Here is a 17315-nt window from a genome sequence, read left to right on the forward strand (position 1 = left end):
CTGCAGTTCCCATGCAGCCAAAGCACATGGCCAAGGACTAAGCCAAACCACCAGCTGCCTCCACAGACCCTTGCATTCAGAGGGGCACCCTGGCCAGGCCGGCAGTTTTAGGCAGTGCAATCCTCCCAGTCTTAGTCCTGTGTCCAGAATCCACGGATTCTGCCCAGCAGGAAGGAGTGGATCAGCTGCAGCCTGGAGGGCCCAGGGGAGTCCTCCCCTTACCTGTGACTCCCTAACCCCTAGGTCATTCAGCAGGCTCAGAAATTAGTTTTGGGGGCTAGCCCATTGGCACAGCAGTTAAGTTCCCACGTTCCGCTTCTCTGTGGCCTGAGGTTCGCCGGTTCGGATCCCGGTGTGGACATGGCACTCTTGGCAAACACCATGCTGTGGTAGGCGTCCCACATATAAAGTAGAGGAAGATGGGCATGGATGTTAGCTCAGGGCCAGTCTCCCTCAGCAAAAAGTGGAGGATTGGTGGTAGTTAGCTCAAGGCTAATCTTCAAAAAAAAAAAACTCTACAAAAAGAGAAATTAGTTTTGGATCCAGCACCCCAAGAACTTTTCAATTTTTGGGTTTGGAGGTTACAGGGAGGGAGGTATGAGAGATCTATACAGCAGGTCCACGTTTGCTTTGGTCCAGGAAGGGGAAGTAGAGGCAGGATGCTGGGTCCTGGGCTCTAGGGGATGGGGAGGAGCATAGGGCTTCCCTCCAGGCTGTAAGTCAGTGAATGTTATGACACCTGAACAAAATGGTCCAACCTTTGCGTCCTTGGGTATGGCGTTTGGACAAGTGGATTCTGGAGGCCTGGGGAGGGGAGCAGGGGTCCATTCAGGTTCCGAGGGAAATGTTAGGCAGAAGTCTGGACCCAAACTCATCACTGATCTCCTCGTAGCCCACTGTTGTCCCCAGGCTTCACCCCATGTCCTGCTTTCCACATTCCAGGGACGTCCCCCTGGCCTTCAGCAGCTGGACAGCTCCCTGGCAACAGCCCTGTGGCCTACCTTCTGGGAGAAGTGGCTCCTGCTGTCCTACGGAATGAAGAGAAAATGTCCAGGTAGCTGATGACTGTGAAAGGGGGATGGCCTTAGACATGGCTGTGAAGTCATCATGCAGGGGGTGGGACTCTGGAAACCCTGGAATCAGGGCCAGGGCTGTCCCATCCAGGGAGGCACAGGCCTAGCTCTCCTCTCCTCTCCTCTCAGCTCCTTGATTCTCCCTGTCGTCCCATCATAAGGGGGTCAGGAGTGGAGGGGAGGGTCTTGTTCTGGAAGAGAGGAAGCCCCTGAATCACTTCCCCTCCCCTCTTCTTATCCCTTTCTTCCATATCTTTGTTATACCACACCTGTAAGTAAAGAAAAATGCCTAAACTCAGGTATAGTTCACCAGCCACTTATAGAGCTACCGCCTGTGTAATTACCATCCAGGTGAAAACAGAGCCCTCAGTGCCCCAGCAAGGAGCCCCTGTGCCTCTGTCCACACAGAACCCATCCCTCCCCACACAGGTGTCCACTAAGCTGACCCCTGCCCCTCCCCCTCTCCTGTCTGGATCCTCCCCCTTCACTCCTCTTGGTTTTCATCTTCTTAATGTCCCTCTATCTCCTCACTCCTCCAAGAGCTTCCACATCTTCCTACGCCATTACCCTAGGGATCTCTTCCTCCTCCTCCCCCTCTTCCACCCCACCCTAGGGATGGAGAATCCAGAATTGACTCCCTAGAGGGTGAGGCTTCATCCCTGGAAGCGGCAGCAGGAACAAGTGAAAGGAACTCTAGGATTCAAGGTACATCCCAGGAGACTGAGGGAACCCAGTATGTTTGTGGGGTCCACCTCCGACCTGGGAACCAACTATTATGGGTTGGAAGTCTGTTCCTCCCTGAGGCCTAAGTCCATGGTCATGCAATGGGTAGGAAAACCTCTATCTGCATGTATTTTGGGAAACAACTCAGACTCCAAAACTGACACTGGATGGGGTCTCCTCCTTGTGTGCACAGCCCTGTCCTGCTGCTGGGAGCCCAGGGATACACTGGGGAGGCCCCAGGTGAGGAGACTAAAGGAGAGCTCTGGTCTTCTGACCTCAGCCCTGTGGTCACACTGGACCTCCACCTCTCTGCTCTCTCCTATTTGCACAGCAAAGGTAGAGGATGGGCTGTGGTCTGAGTCAGGCAGAGGTGGCTGACCTGGAGGCTGGGCATCAATGGGGGATGAGGATGCCTTCTGAGCAGCCTTGGGCTCAGGCTCAGGGGTGGAGCAGGCATTGGAGGAGAGGAGAGCTCTGGAGCCCTGCCCTGAGTCTGAGGTTTCCATTTTTCCTCCTACAACCCCTCTCTGCTGCTCCTCGATGACAAGTGAAAAGTAGATAATTTTTTCTTTCACGCTCGCTTGCTTCTCTGAGGGCTGTTTGTATAAACAAATACTTTAATTTTAGAATATTTTGAGATTCACAGACAAGTTGCAAAGTTAGTACAGAGTTCCTGTATATCCCAAACTCAATTTCCCCTGATAGTAACATCTTATATCACCACCATACATTTGTCACAGCTAATGAAGCAGTATTTTTACATTATTACTAAACACCATACTTTATTTGGATTTCATTAGTTTTAATTTTTTCTCTTCCAGGATCCCATCAAAGATACCACATAGTTACATCCCAATCACGTCTCCTTCAGGTTCCTGTGGCTGTGTCAGTTTCTCAGACTTTCCTTGTTTTTGATGACCTTGACATTTTTGAGGAGTACTGCTCAGCTATATTGTAGACTGTCCCTCAATTTGCGTTTGGTCAACCAGGGCTATGGATTTTGGGAACAAGCCCACAGAGGTGAAGCGCCATTCTCAACACAGCATATCAAGAGTATATAATACCCACTTGATTAATCACTGATGATGTTAACCTTCACCACCTGGCTGAGGTTGTGTTTCCCAGCTTTCTCCCTGTGAAGCTCCTATTTTCTGTGTCCCTCTCCACACAGTAGTCTTTGGAAGGAAGTCACCGTGTGCAGCCCACACTTAAGGGGTGTTCTGCTATAAACATTTACATGCAGGTTTTTCTGCAAATGTAAGTTTTCAAATAAGTTGGATAAATACCTAGGAGAGTGATCAGTAGGTTGTATGATAAATCTATGTTTAGTTGTATAGGAAACTGCTGAATATCTTCCAGAATGGCTGTGCTATTCTGTATTCCTGCCCACAATAAATGAGGGCTGCTGCTGCTCCACGTCCCAGGCAGCACTTGGCATCACCAGCTTTTGGATTTAGGACATTCTAATAGGTGTGTAATGGTACATCACTGTTGTTTTCATTTCCATTTCCCCAAAGACATCTGATGTTGAACATCTTTTCAAATGCTTATTAGCCATCTATATCTTCTTTGGTGAGGTGTGTGTTCAGTCTTTAGCTCATATTTTAATTCAGCTATTTGTTTTCTTATTGTTGAGTTTTAAGAGTTCTATATATATTCTAAAACAAGTCACTTATCAGATATGTGATGGCAAATATTTTCTCCTGTCTGTGGCCTGAGCTCTTTCACAGACATAATAGTATATGTTAATGCATAGATACATTTTTCTGAGAAGAGAAATGAGAAACTGCTAACCATGATGGTTTCTGGGTAGAGGACTTGGGAGAATGGGAGATGGAGGAAGGACGATGTGACTTATTTTTGCATATTCTTCATCGTTTGAATTCCCGTGTACATGAATAATGTTTTCAAAAATAAATTACATTAAAATCCCTTACACTTGTAAAACACTTGACAGATCATCCTCAGATCATTGTGAAGACTCAAATTCTGATCCTCTACTCACGGACCAATCACCTTTCACTGAACTATTTTGCCTTAGAATTCCCATTTCTGAAAAAGGTGAGCTAGACTGTACGGACAAATTTTCCCGCTGAAAACAAGATAAAAAAATCTTCTTAAAAGCATCGGAGCTGACAAGATATTAATAAATGACCACACCCCAAAAAGAAGAGAAAGATCCTGCTTGGCCTCCACAGAGAACAGCATCCTGAGAGATGGAGAAAAGGCTCTGTGAGCTCATTGCCCAGACACGGAGCCCAGCACTTCCAGCTCTGAGCCCTGAGCTCTTTCATACCCATCTGCCTTCCATTTTTAGAAATTAGGCAAAGCTTTTATATTCTGATTATGATGTATATGTATAATGTATAATACATATGATATAATGTATATTCACTGTAGAAAAATTATAAAATGTTAAAAGTTATACATAACAAAGTAAAAATAACTGTAATCCTCAAACTTGGAGATATTTTGTTGCAGTATCTCCTACCTATTATGTATCCTCCTGCTGCTGCCCAGGGCTGGAACTCTCTCTCTAAGGAGACTTGATGAGCACGAGCTGAGTGGCCCCCAGCCCTGGTCTCTCCAGATGCCATTCCCTGAGGCAGTTCACTCTCATACCTGCTGAAGGGGCTATATCTGAGTTTTCTCTTCCCTCCTCTGTCCCCTCCACTCCTTCCCCACTCCCATTTCTTTTTTCACCCAGAGTAAAGGACTCAGGTGAGAACTGCATCATCTTACCACCAGAACCCCACATCTGTACCTGTATCCTCTGCCTTCACAGCAGTGATGATGGATGGTTCTGCTCCTGTCTAAGGCCACCTCTCAGCTTGGGCTCAGGGTCACATCCCCTCCCTCCCCTGCAGCATCAACCTCCTGCTCTCTACTGGCTCCTTCATTCCTGGATGCAAACAGGCTGTAATATCTCCCATTAAAAAACAAAAACAAACAAAACTAAATAAACCAAAACAAAATCCTCCCATAAAAGTCCAGCACTCAATCCCAGCTATGGCTCCATTCCTATGACACTCCTTATAGGACAATTCCTTAGTCCATTCTCTCACTGACCATGTTGTCTTTTTATTTTTATCAATCAATATAGGGTGGTTTAAAAAGTTTAATATTTCTGGGCTTGTACATCAAGACAGATGTCCACCCCTCCATTTCCTGAGTCTGAAAGACAACTTGTCTTGGGGCCGGCCTGGTGGCACAGCAGTCAGGTTCGCACATTCCACTTAGCGGCCTGGGGTTCACCGGTTCCCATCCTGGGTGCGGACATGGCACCACTTGGCACACCATGCTGTGGTAGGCGTCCCACATATAAAGTAGAGGAAGATGACACAGATGTTAGCTCAGGGCCAGTCTTCCTAAGTGAAAAGAGGCAGATTGGCAGCAGTTAGCTCAGGGCTAATCTTCCTCAAAAAAAAAAAAAAAAAAAAAAAAAAGACAGCCTGTCTTAGTTCTTTAGCTGATTCTCTAATTGTTACTTCTATGCTTATAAACACCATGCTTGTAACACTCCTTTGTTTTTCAGTTTTCATGAATTGGCTCTTCTTTCTTACACCTCCGTCCACGCTTCTTTCTTACACCTCCGTCCACCCAATATAATTACTTTACAACTTTGATGGAGCTTGGATGATGTCTGCATTATGACCATGTAAACGTTAGTCACAACTGAGCATTTAGTAGACTATGATTACTTTTCTTTTCTTGAATCAACTTTTATGTTCCCTGGACTAAATAAATATCTCATTTCTTCATTTGCTTAGTTTCTGTTGTATTCATTACTTAAATCATTCCACTATTCTTCCCAGAGTCTAAATCTTCATGAACATATTTGAACACATCTGTTATTCTATCAACTTCACCTTTGTGGAGACACCTGTCCCACAGCCCTCAGTCCTGCCACGTGTGGACTGGTTCCTAGCACACTTGGGGCAGGGCTGACATCCCTGATCTCCTTCACCTCACCCTGGGAGCCCTTTCTCTCTCCCTTGTTCTGGCTCCTCTGTTGCCTGGATCCCATTTCCCCCTTTTTTGGTTTTCTTCATCCTTGTTCCCCACTTTGCCTGGTAGTATCCTGAGGAAGGGAACATGGAAAGTAATCATTTGAAACCCTAAACATTTGAAATATCCTTAGGCTGCCCCAACCCTTAGTCACCTCTTGACTTGGTATCAAACTCCATGTTGGAATATTTTTTCCTCAGAATTTGGAAGGCATTGCTGCAATGTTTTCTAGCCTTCGGGTCTGTGTTTGTCACCTCTTGAAGTTTTCAAGATCTCTTCTTTTATACCCTCTTCTGGAAATTTCATTGTGTCTGTCATAAGTGTTCAGGTATATTTTTCATCTACTGTGGTAACAACTTGGTTAGGCCATTCATAATGTAAATTTTTATCTGGAAACTCTAAGAAATATTCTTGAATTATTACTATCACTTCATACAGTGCATTATTTCTGAAACTGGTGTTATTAATGTGTTGGAATTCCTTGATTGATAGACTTAATATTCTCATAGGTCTTCTCTCCTGCTTGCCGTGACTTTTCCATCTGTACTACTTAGTGGGAGTATGACTTTAATTTTCCAGTTCATCTACTGAATTATTCATTTCTGTGATCATATTTTTAATTTTCAAGAGCTCTTTCTTACTCTATGATTGTATATAATTTTATATAATTCTGTGCTTGTTTCATATACCACATATCTTTTACATCTATTAGGCATTATTGATGATAGTGGTAGGGGACCTGTTAGGTTTCCTGGTTATCTGCTTTCATGACATCATGAACATTTTCTTCACAGCACTTAACTCAGTAGTTAATTTACATATATCTTTGTCACTTCTGCTTAATGTCCATCTCCATGACAATGCAAGCTCCATATCACCAGGGCCTTATTTGGCTCTTCACTGTATCTCCAGAGTCTAGCTGACCCTGATCCACTGGAGGCCTTGAAATTTATGCTCTATCATGGACTTTACCGTGGTTTGGGCAGTTAAGTCACATTGCCCCTTGCTGTCCTCTTGAGTTCTAGCCTAGTGTCCTCCTGTCATAAAACATTCTAGAACATTGAAACAGTTCACGTGCATGGGGTGCAGAGTCATCCTGCCACCAATTTGGGACAGGGAACCACGGATACAAGTCAACAAAGCTTTGAAAGAAAATCCCTGGGTTCAACCCTGGCTCCACCACCTCCTAAACTTTTCTGAGTCCCTTTCCCATTCACACAAAGGGATCACATGTTGGAAGCCTCATGAGTTTGATTTGAAGATTAAATCTGATCCTCTATGTAAATCATGGCATCATTGCATGAGTCATATTAAGTGTACCTCTATTCATAGTTACCATCATTATAGCATTTAGATAATTTTCATTTTTTTTGCTTTTATAAACTGCAATTCAAGCAACATTCTTGAACATATATTTTTGAGAACATGCGTGATTATCTTCTTAGTATAGATTCCTAAAAGAGAAAGTTTTTTGCCAAAATGTAAGCACACTGAAGTTGTCGAGACATTTTTCAAAAGCGACCTTTAGAGATTTTGTACCAGTTTCAATCCCATGAATCTTTTTGACAGTGTATTTTCCCTCCCTCTGGTAAATACTCTCATCATTTATTTTCATCTTTGCCAAGATGAAATACTTTTTGATAGACTTTAGGTTTTATTTCCAATTTTTATTCCATAATCTTATTTTTTGTTTACATTTATTTATTACCAACACGTTTGTTTGACATTTGTATTACTTTTTTTCCAAATTGTTTTCAATATTTTTTAGAGGTTGGGAAGGAAATTATTTTAAAATGTTGAGTTTAAGAAAGAAGAAAAAGCAGTCCCCAACATCGGGAACTGGTCTAACACTTACAGTGGGGCCTCAGTGTTCTTAGAAGCCGGTCTAGTGCTCACCCCCTCACATGTTACTCTCTTGTTGGATATAAGTCATCTCACAGAACACCAACCTCAGACAAGGACATTCCGAGACTATGGCAAAGTGGCTACTAGCCGCATATGGTTATTTAAATTTAAATTAATTAAATAAAATTAAAAATTCAACTGGTCAGCATACTAGCCACATCTCAAGTGCTCTAAAGCCACATGTAGCTAGTGGCTACCAAATTGGAGGGTGGCGGCGTTCAACAATTTCTTCATCAAAGAATGTCCTATTGGCAAGTACTGCCCTTCACACTTTATGGGCCTCAAGTCACATGCATTAGACCCATGTAAAAGGAAAGGCTAATTTTAATTGTCTCACAGATACATATCAAATTTCTGTCCGAGATATGAATACATATTCAGCTGGTGTATAACAAAACCAACATAGGTCATCAGTGGGTCTTGTGCCTTCAGGCACAAACTGTCCCCAGTTCCAGAGGGAAACACCTGTCCCTCCACCTCCCATCCCAGACTGAGGACACTTTCTGGCATCAAATTTCCAGAGGGTGAGTTATTCTCTGAGGAGACCAGGGCCAATGTTCCAAGTTAAGTTTTGGGAGTCAGGGAGTGCAGCTCAGGGAGAAGAATTCCAGGAAATGAAGAGGAGGCAAAGGTGGGGACCAGCTGGGAGACTCTCCTGGTTCATTTAGAATAGCAGTTCTCAAAGTGTGGTCTGTGGAACCCTTGAAGTCATTGAGACCCTTCCACAGATCCATGAGGTCAAAATTCTTTTCATAACATTACTAGACATCATTCACCTTCTCACTATGTTGGTATTTTCACTGAGGTAAAACTTAGTAAGAACGGAGGCCATGGTACCAAACTGCAATAGTAGTTACCTCCACCACCACTTACTTGCAAAAGAAAAAAACCAAAAAACAAAAGACCCCAAACCAGTTTCAATTTAAAACATCTTGGTTGAAGCATTAAAAATTATCATCGTTACTAAATCATTCACCTCAAACCCACATTTAAGAACATCCTAGATGATGACATGGAATGTACATATAAAGCATTTCTGCTCCATTCCAAAGTACTGTGTCCCAAGGAAAATAACTTGTAGGAGCTGAACTAGCCTCTTTTTTCATGGAATACCATTTTTACTTGAAGGAAAAAACAACACAGAAATATGATTATTTAGACTTTTTACTTGAATATTTGACAGACACTTTCTCAAAATGATGAGAGCCTCTCCCTTCAAGAAAACCAACTGACAGTAGATAACTGATAGTACTTTGCCTTGATGAAATGTAAGCTCTAAAGAGAAAAATCAGAATTTTGGAACATTTCTTTCCCATCTCTGCAAGCTTGACAGCTTCCCTCTACTGACAAACTTTTCTGTTAGGATCTGTGGTAATATTAAAACTAATGTGATTTTTTAAAATAGTTTGATTCTAGTGTAATCTACACTGGAAGAATTATCTATAACTTAGTGAAACAATGCATTACTTTAAAAAAAATCATAGGGGGCGGGCCCAGTGACGTAGTGGTGAGGCTTGCACACTCCACTTCAGCAGCCCGGGGTTCACAGGTTCGGATCCTGGGCGTGGACCTGGCACCACTCTTCAAGCCATGGAATTGTGGTGTCCACATAAAATAGAGGAAGACTGGCACAGATGTTAGCTCAGAGCCAATTTTCCTCACACAAACACACAAAAATATCATATATTAGAACAAGAGCCATTCAATGTGCAAGACAGGCAATGGATTTTAATGTAACAGAATAGGAAATATTCAGTGATATTGTTTCAGGTTTCACTTTGCAAATAATCTTTGAGAAACTATGGACTTTCATTTTATTTGATATCAAAGATTTTTATCAAAGACAATATCCACAATTATATGAAAAAGTTCCCTAAAAATACTACTCCTGGGGCCGGCCCCGTGGCCAAGGAGTTAGTTCGCGCGCTCCCCTTTCCCCCACCCAGGGTTTCGCTAGTTCGGATCCTGGGCCGGGACAAGACACCACTCAGGCCACGTTGAGGTGGCGTCCCATGTGCCACAACTAGAAGGACCTACAACTAAAAATACACAACTATGTGCTGGGGGATCTGGGGAGAAAAAAGCAAAAAAAAAAAATACTACACCTATAAGATTTGTGTATTTTTTCATCTACCTCAACCAAAATAAAGAACATTAAATGCAGAAGCAAATATGAAAATCCAACAGTTTTCTAATGAGACAGACAAAAAAGACTTGCAAAACTGTACAATGTAAAAAGATCCACTCTTCTCACTACCCTGTTTATTTGTGGAAAGAGATTTCTCATGGAAACATATTCTTTGTTAACATGTAATAGGTTATCAATAATATTTTAAAGGAATAAAAAATTTTTAAAAACTGTTTTATTCCGAGTAGGGCAAATATTGATAGATATAACCCACATACGAAATATTATCCTTGGGGTCCTCAATAATTTGTATGACTATATAGACATCCTGAAAACAAAATGTTTGAGAACTGTTCACTTACACAGAGGGCGCGGCTTTCCAGAGTCTCAGCCCCGAGGGCGGAGTCTGGGGCGGGGAAGCTGAGTGTTGGGGAGTCCCCATCTCCCTGAGTTTCGCTTCTCCCTCTCACAACCTGTCAGGTCCTCCTGCCTGGAGATTGAGTTAGACGCGACCTCAGTTCTCACTCCCATTGGGTGTCCGGTTTCTAGAGAAGCCAATCAGCGTCTCCGCTGTTCCGGGGTATAAAGTCCGCACGGAGCAACCGGGGCTCAGATTCTCCCCACACCGCGAGGATGCAGTCATGATGCCTCCAACCTTCCTCCTGCTGCTCTCGGGGGCCCTGACCCTGACCGAGACCTGGGCCGGTGAGTGCGGGTTCGGGAGAAAACAGCCTCTGCGGGGGGCGGAGCGAGGGGACCGCGCGGCAAGGGTGCAGGACCCCCCGGGGAAGGCGCGTCTACCCCGGACCCATGCCCAGACCCACCCCCCCGCCCCACCCCGCCCACCTCGGCCCCGCCCCATCCTAATCCCTCCCTTTTCCTGCCCCCTCCTCCTCCCACCCCAAGTGCCCACCACTATCCGTCGGCCCCCAGGGTCTACAGCCCCACCCCACCCCCCAGGCTCCCACTCCCTGAGGTATTTCTACACCGCCGTGTCCGGCCCGGCCGCGGGGAGCCCCGCTTCATCGCCGTCGGCTGCGTGGACGACACGCAGTTCGTGCGGTTGAACAGCGACGCCGCGAGTCCGAGGATGCAGCCGTGGGCGCCGTGGATGGAGCAGGGAGGGGCCGGAGTATTGGGAGCGAAGTACGCGGATCTTCAAGGGCACCGCACAGACTTACCGAGTGGACCTGAACACCCTGCGCGGCTACTACAACCAGAGCGAGGCCGGTGAGCGACGCGGGCCCGGGTCCAGGCCGCGCCCCATCCCCACGGACGTGCCGGGGTCTCCCCAGTCTCCGGGTCCGAGATTCACCCGAGGCTGCGGGACCCGCCCGACCCCCGACCCGGGAAGAGCCGGCGGGGACTTGCCCGCGGTTTCATTTTCAGTTTAGGTTTAATCTCTGCGGGGGACGGGGCGGGGGCGGGGCCGAGTGGGCGGGGCTGACCTCGGGGCGGGGTCAGGGTCTCACACCCTCCAGGAAATGTATGGCTGCGACGTGGGGCCAGACGGGCGCCTCCTCCGCGGGTACAGGCAGTCCGCCTACGACGGCGCCGATTACCTCGCCCTGAACGAGGACCTGCGCTCCTGGACCGCGGCGGACACTGCGGCTCAGATCACCCGGCGCAAATGGGAGGCGGCCGGAGTGGCGGAGGACTTCAGGAACTACCTGGAGGGCCCGTGCGTGAAGTGGCTCCTCAGACACCTGGAGAACGGGAAGGAGACGCTGCAGCGCGCGGGTACTAGGGGCCGCGGGGAGCTCCTGATCTCCCCTCGGCCCGGGTTGGCTTCCCACAAAGAGGGAGGAAATGGGATCAGAGCTGGATTGATGCTCAGAAAGGAAGGAACCCACCCCAGGTTTTCATCTGTCTACTAAAGACTTGCCCAGAGGGCCTGCCCTTCTCTAAAGGACAGTGAAGGAATCCAGTTTCTTGAGGCATAGGAGTGGAGACCATCCCTGAAATCGCTGTCCTTCGTTCCTTTTGACCCTGGCGGCCGTCTTGTGACCCATGACTTTCTCAAGGCCTTGTTCTCGGCTTGAGAACATCTTTGCAGGTCTGACTCCAGCTTTTGTGAGTCATTCACCCTGCATCCAGATCAGAACCAGAAGTCTGTGTTCTCCTGTTTAGAGACCTGAAGGATGGAACTCTGGGCACTCACCCTTATTCTAGAACTTTCCAAGGAATATGAGCTTATCCTCAATCTGCAAGTCCAGGCTCGTGTCTGGGTTCTGTGCTTCCTCCTTCAAACCAATTGTCCTGTCCGTTCTCAGGATGGTCACGCAAGTGATGCTTCAGTGGCCTATGGAGGTAACTGAAACTGAATTTTCTGACCCTTCTCCTAAGACGCCCCAAAGACACATGTGACCCACCACCCCATCTCTGACTGTGAGGTCACCCTGAGGTGCTGGGCCCTGGGCTTCTACCCTGCGGAGATCACCCTCACCTGGCAGGATGGACGGGGAGGACCTGACCCAGGACACGGAGTTTGTGGAGACCAGGCCTGCAGGGGATGGGACCTTCCAGAAGTGGGCGGCTGTGGTGGTGCCTTCTGGAGAGGAGCAGAGATACACGTGCCGTGTGCCACACAAGGGGCTGCCTGAGCCCTCACCCAGAGATGGGGTAAGGAGGGAGCCGTGGGCTCAGAGCCTCTTCTCAGGGAAATCAGGAGCCCTTCTGGAGACCTTCAGCAGGGTCAGGGCTGAGGCCTGGGGATCAGGGCCCTGGCCCTTGCCTTCCTTCCCCAGAGCTGCGGCGTCGGCCCACCATCCCCATCGTGGGTGTCATTGCTGGCCTGGGTCTCCTTGGAGCTGTGGGGGCTGGAGCTGTGATCTGGAGGAAGAAGCGCTCAGGTAGGGAAGGGGGTTTGGGATCTGAGTTTTCTTGTCCACTGGGGGTTCAGAGAACCAAGCAGAACTTGCCCTGCCCCATTACTGGGAAGTGCCATCCACACACGTGCTTGCCACTCTGGCCTGATTGCTAACACTGTTTTGTAAAGCACTTATGAAAATGAAAGAGATTTTTCACCTTGATAATTCTGGTGCTGAGGACCTGATTCCCAGCAGTCGAAGGTCAGAGGGAAGGTCCCTGCTGAGGACAGACCTCCAGGAGGGCAGTTGGTCTAGCCCACACATCTCCTTTCTTCATATTTCCGGATCCTGCCCTGGGTATCCAGTCATGGTTCTGGAAACTTCCCTGTGGTCCAGGACTAGGGGATTCCTCTAGGATCTCATGGCTTAGCCTTCTCCTGTTTTCTTTCCCACAGGTGAAAAAAGAGGGATTTACCTGCAGGCTGCAAGTAAGTTTGAGTGGGGGATTGATCCCTGAGACCCCTGGAATACTGGAGCCAGGAGCCCCGGGGTGGGGAGCTCACTCACCCCATAGTTCATTCTTTAGTCTCATCTCCTGTGGGCTCTGCCCAGCTTCCTGCTTGTTCTCCCCCAGACAGTGACAGTGCCCAAGGCTCTGATGCATCTCTCCCACAGAAAGGTGAGACTTGGAGGACCTGAAGTGGGGAGGGGCTTTGGGGCAGGGGGACACACCTGGTTTATGGGAATTCTTTGGGGCATTTGGAGCATGCAGAGGGCTGATGAGAATGTCAACACTTGTGTGACTGACATGAATTTGTTCACGATTATTTTCTTTTACAGTGTGAGACAGCGGCCCTGTGGGAGACCAAGTGATGCAAGATTTGTTGACGCTCCACTTTGTGACTTCAGATGCCCACACTTCCAGCTTTCTGCAACTGGCATCTGAATGTGTGGGGTGGTCCTATTAGGATAATGTGAGGAGGTGAGGCGATTGGTCCACCCCCTGCTCTCCAGGACCCCCTCCCCACACTGACCTTTGTGCTTTCCCTGATCTAATTTCCTGTTCCAGCAGAGGTGGGGCTGGGCCGGCTCCCTCCCTGTCTTAACTCCCTGTTGCACTGAGTAGTGATCATTTGCTTCCTTATTGAAAATATGAATCTGGATGTGAATTTTTCTATAATTCTTGTTGTAAGGGATTGATGTGTTAATTAAAAGGAGAAGATTCCTCAAGTTTGAGAGTGGAAATAAATGGAAGCACTGAGAACTTTCCAGAAGTCATGTTTGCTGTGCTGAGTCTGTGCGTGGATGGGACCTCTGCACAGTCAGTGTTCAGTACATCATGGGCTGTGATGTCATTCCTTGGCTGGCGCATCTCTCTGCTCCTTTGTTCTGGTTCCTTCTATAGAACCTTGTTCCATCAGTACCTGTGATCACAGGGATGAGGACATGGCCTGGGGCATTGTTGTGTCTTCAGGACTGTGGGCAGCAACGGCTTCCTGTGGCCGGGTCAGCCTGGGCTCCATCCAGGGTCCGGCCCTCAGCACCTGCCTTTTGTGTGTTTGGACTTTGTTTCTTTCAGGATTTTTTTGGATTATGTTCTTTTTCATGTTTTGAGTTCTGTCTCAGTCTCTGGGTGTCCCCATCTCTGCCAGCAGCAGCAGTCATTTGGCCTGTCATTGTCCCCTCAAGGCCCAGGGTGGCCTCTGCACACAGGAGACTCTGTGGTATCGAGGGACAAATTTTCAGACTCATCTGGCTCTTGCCCTCCCTCTAGAGCTGTTTCCTGGATTGTTCCTTCCATCTTTCCCCCACTTTTACAGAACCAGAATCTGGAAGTGGTAGACAGGAAGGATACAGTAGTTTTTCATCTCATAAATTCCGCTGGGTTTCAGTCTTCTCTGCTGCCTGCCCTGTCTGTCTGCCCATAGCCCTCGTCATCCTTGTGCTGGCTCTGATTTAAATACATGGATTTATAAAGTTGAATCTAGTTTAGAGTTCACAATTGGTTGGAAAAATAGGGCCCATGAGCCTAGGATTGTCCTTTCTGAAGAGAGAAGTATAATTGTGTGTGTGAGCGTGCAGGAGAGCGGCTGTGGAAGAGAGGGAGGAGGGGAGAGCAGCGCTTGTGAGAAAAGTACAGGCGGCACTTATGTCAGTGTGGGTGGACATTGTGCTGTAGCTGCCACCAAACAACGTGTGACCTGAGGTTGCATTAAGAAACATACTGTCTCTAGAATAGGGAGGTGTCTGTACTTGATCATTCATTCAACTAATTTGCCAGATAGATGACAAAGGATTTTTACATTTAGGAAACCTCAGAATTAAAAACAGGCAGAAATTTTCAGCCTTGGGGAGCACGTGTTCTAGTGGTGAGGGGCACACTGCATGCTATAAGCACAGTAAATAAGGGAAGTATTTATGTGAGAAGTTGTAAGTGCCTTCAGGAAGGTGACCCAGAGTATAAGTGTGTGGGGACAGGGAAGGTGGCTGTTTTCCTAGAGTGTGGTGGTGTGGCCTCACTGGGAAGGTGACCTTGAGGAAAGATGTGAAGGACATGAGGATATCCACGAGGATGTCTGGGGAACTTCTTGGCAGGCAGGGGCACCCCCAGTGCAGATGCGCTAAGGCAGGAGTGTGTCTGTGTTTCTGGGAAGAGTGAGGGGGGCTGGTGTGGCTGGAGCAGAGAATATTGAGATGAGGTCCGAATTACACCCAGGCCATGTAAGCCTGAAGGTAGTGGAAGGTTTTGACTTTTCTTTGAGTAAGATGTGGAGTTACAAGACTGCTTTGAACAGAAGATAATCTCGTAGGCCTTCTCTTTAGAAGCATCAGTGTGGTGCTGTGCAGAATCAAGAGATGAAGGACAAGCAACCGTAGAGAAAACTGTAGGAAACTAGTGCCGTGTCCTGGGCTAGAGATGTTAGCGGCTTTGTCTGGACTGTGAGCGGAGAAAATAATAAGAAGAGATTGGATTCTGGGTACCTTCTGAAGATGGGCTTTACAGCATCTCCTAATGGATTAAATCTGGGTTTTGAGAAAAGAGGATCAAGGAGGACACCCCAATTTTCAGAAGTGCAAGTAGAAATATGGAGTGCCTCCAGTAGAAATGGAGAGGAGGATGGAACACGTTTGAGGAAGCAGCATAGTCATCTGATTTAGGAAATGTTGAATTTGAGTTGTTTATTAGAAATGCAACTGAGGTTAGCAGTTGGATAATTTGAGTCTGGAGTTTAGGTGACATGTCTTGGTTGCAGAATTGGATTTGAGAGGTGACACCATATAAATGATATTTAAAGCCTTGAAAACCGATGAGGTCACCAGGGGAGTGATGACTGTAAAAAAGAAAAGACAAGGACTGAACCCTGAACCACACCCCCCCCCCAGCCCCCTGTGGTAGGTGATCTGATCAGACCACACATGCAGAGCACGCTGCATAGTTCTGACACCACATCTTAGAAGGCTTGGAGAGCAGGTAGTCCTAAACTGTCCTGTGCACAGGAATCTACTCTTGGACATCTCAGTAAGATCTAGACAGTCTGGAGTAAAGCTGATTCTGTCATTATAACCCGTTTGGTGCTGATGCTGCTGGTCTTCAGATCACACATTTAGTAGCACGAACGTAGACCAGGATTGCCACATCGCTGTGCATCAGTCTCAGATGTAGGGCTAGCTAAATAAGTGATTCTTGGGTGCTGTGCTCAATATTCTAAGATAGTGAGTCCAGGGAGAAGCCTTGAGTATTTTGTAACAAGCCCACAAGCTATCCTGCTGCTTGGCCAGATTGGGAACCTCTGATGCCAATGACCGGAGAGTGATCAGGGTGAAGAGGAGTCTTAAATTCACATTTAAAATTTTGCTGGGAAGAAAGAGGCAAGACGTACGCTGGGAGGTCTGCTCTACCATGGGGTGTACACAGGTGGTAGATTTTGGAAGTGGTTATCAGCTCAGCAAAAGAAAGTCTGAGTTGCTAAGAGAGTTCTTAAATGTTCTCACCACAAAAAAGAATTGGTCATTATGTGACATGATGCAGGTGTTTCCTTACTCTATGGTGTTAATCATTTTGCCGTGTAAGGATCAAATCAACAGGTTGTACACCTCTGACATCCACAATATTATATGTCAATTGAATCTCAAATAAAGCTGGGAAAAAATGGATCCTTGCTCTGTGAATCTTTTCCCTACATGGATTTCTCACTCCCTTCTTGCTGTGAACAGTGGATACCAAATTGTTCTAATTGAAACATAAATGAATGTAGATAAATAGAAAGAGAGAGAGAAGTGTTAGGGCCTTGGGTCCCACGTGGGATTCCTCTGCCTGCTTCTCTGACAGTTCCACTGTTCCTACCACTGACTCTCCTGGTGCTGGACACTGGGTCCTGTAGCTAGGACTGCTGTCTCTGCTGCCCCTGGCTGCTTCATGACACTACTGCCACTCCTGCCACCTTTGCCAAATGCCTACTGCACAGTTCCAGTCTATCTGTGTCACCATGTCCTGAGTCAGAGTCCAGCGTGTGGTCACCTGACTGGTGGAGCCTTATGACATGTTCAACTGCAAGGATGTTTGGGAAAGTGGGTTTTCCTCTCTCTTATGGGTGGAGGGGGTCTCTGCCTCCTTCCAAGACTCTTAAGTGTGGATCTCCCAACAAGGAAAGAAGGTACAGGTTCTAA

General features: G+C 47.0%; 1 protein-coding gene and 2 long non-coding RNA genes across 3 annotated transcripts in view; 2 read left to right on the plus strand and 1 right to left on the minus strand.

Annotated features, from left to right (window-relative positions):
- LOC139077460 (uncharacterized) overlaps positions 1-4567 on the plus strand; it is a 37044-nt gene extending 32477 nt beyond the window's left edge. The window contains exon 3 of the long non-coding RNA XR_011530009.1: positions 943-4567. This is a non-coding gene — a long non-coding RNA (uncharacterized lncRNA). The remainder of the gene's footprint in view (positions 1-942) is intronic.
- LOC103545664 (saoe class I histocompatibility antigen, A alpha chain-like) overlaps positions 1-13925 on the plus strand; it is a 198402-nt gene extending 184477 nt beyond the window's left edge. The window contains exons 6-8 of the mRNA XM_070585487.1: positions 13103-13135; positions 13282-13326; positions 13488-13925. Coding sequence (XP_070441588.1) covers positions 13103-13135; positions 13282-13326; positions 13488-13492 — 83 coding nt within the window. The 3' untranslated portion in view covers positions 13493-13925. The remainder of the gene's footprint in view (positions 1-13102; positions 13136-13281; positions 13327-13487) is intronic.
- LOC139077458 (uncharacterized) overlaps positions 12873-17315 on the minus strand; it is a 94450-nt gene continuing 90007 nt past the window's right edge. The window contains exon 6 of the long non-coding RNA XR_011530007.1: positions 12873-12939. This is a non-coding gene — a long non-coding RNA (uncharacterized lncRNA). The remainder of the gene's footprint in view (positions 12940-17315) is intronic.

This window comes from Equus przewalskii, chromosome 19 (assembly GCF_037783145.1).
Source record: "Equus przewalskii isolate Varuska chromosome 19, EquPr2, whole genome shotgun sequence".
Taxonomy (NCBI): Eukaryota; Metazoa; Chordata; class Mammalia; order Perissodactyla; family Equidae; genus Equus; species Equus przewalskii.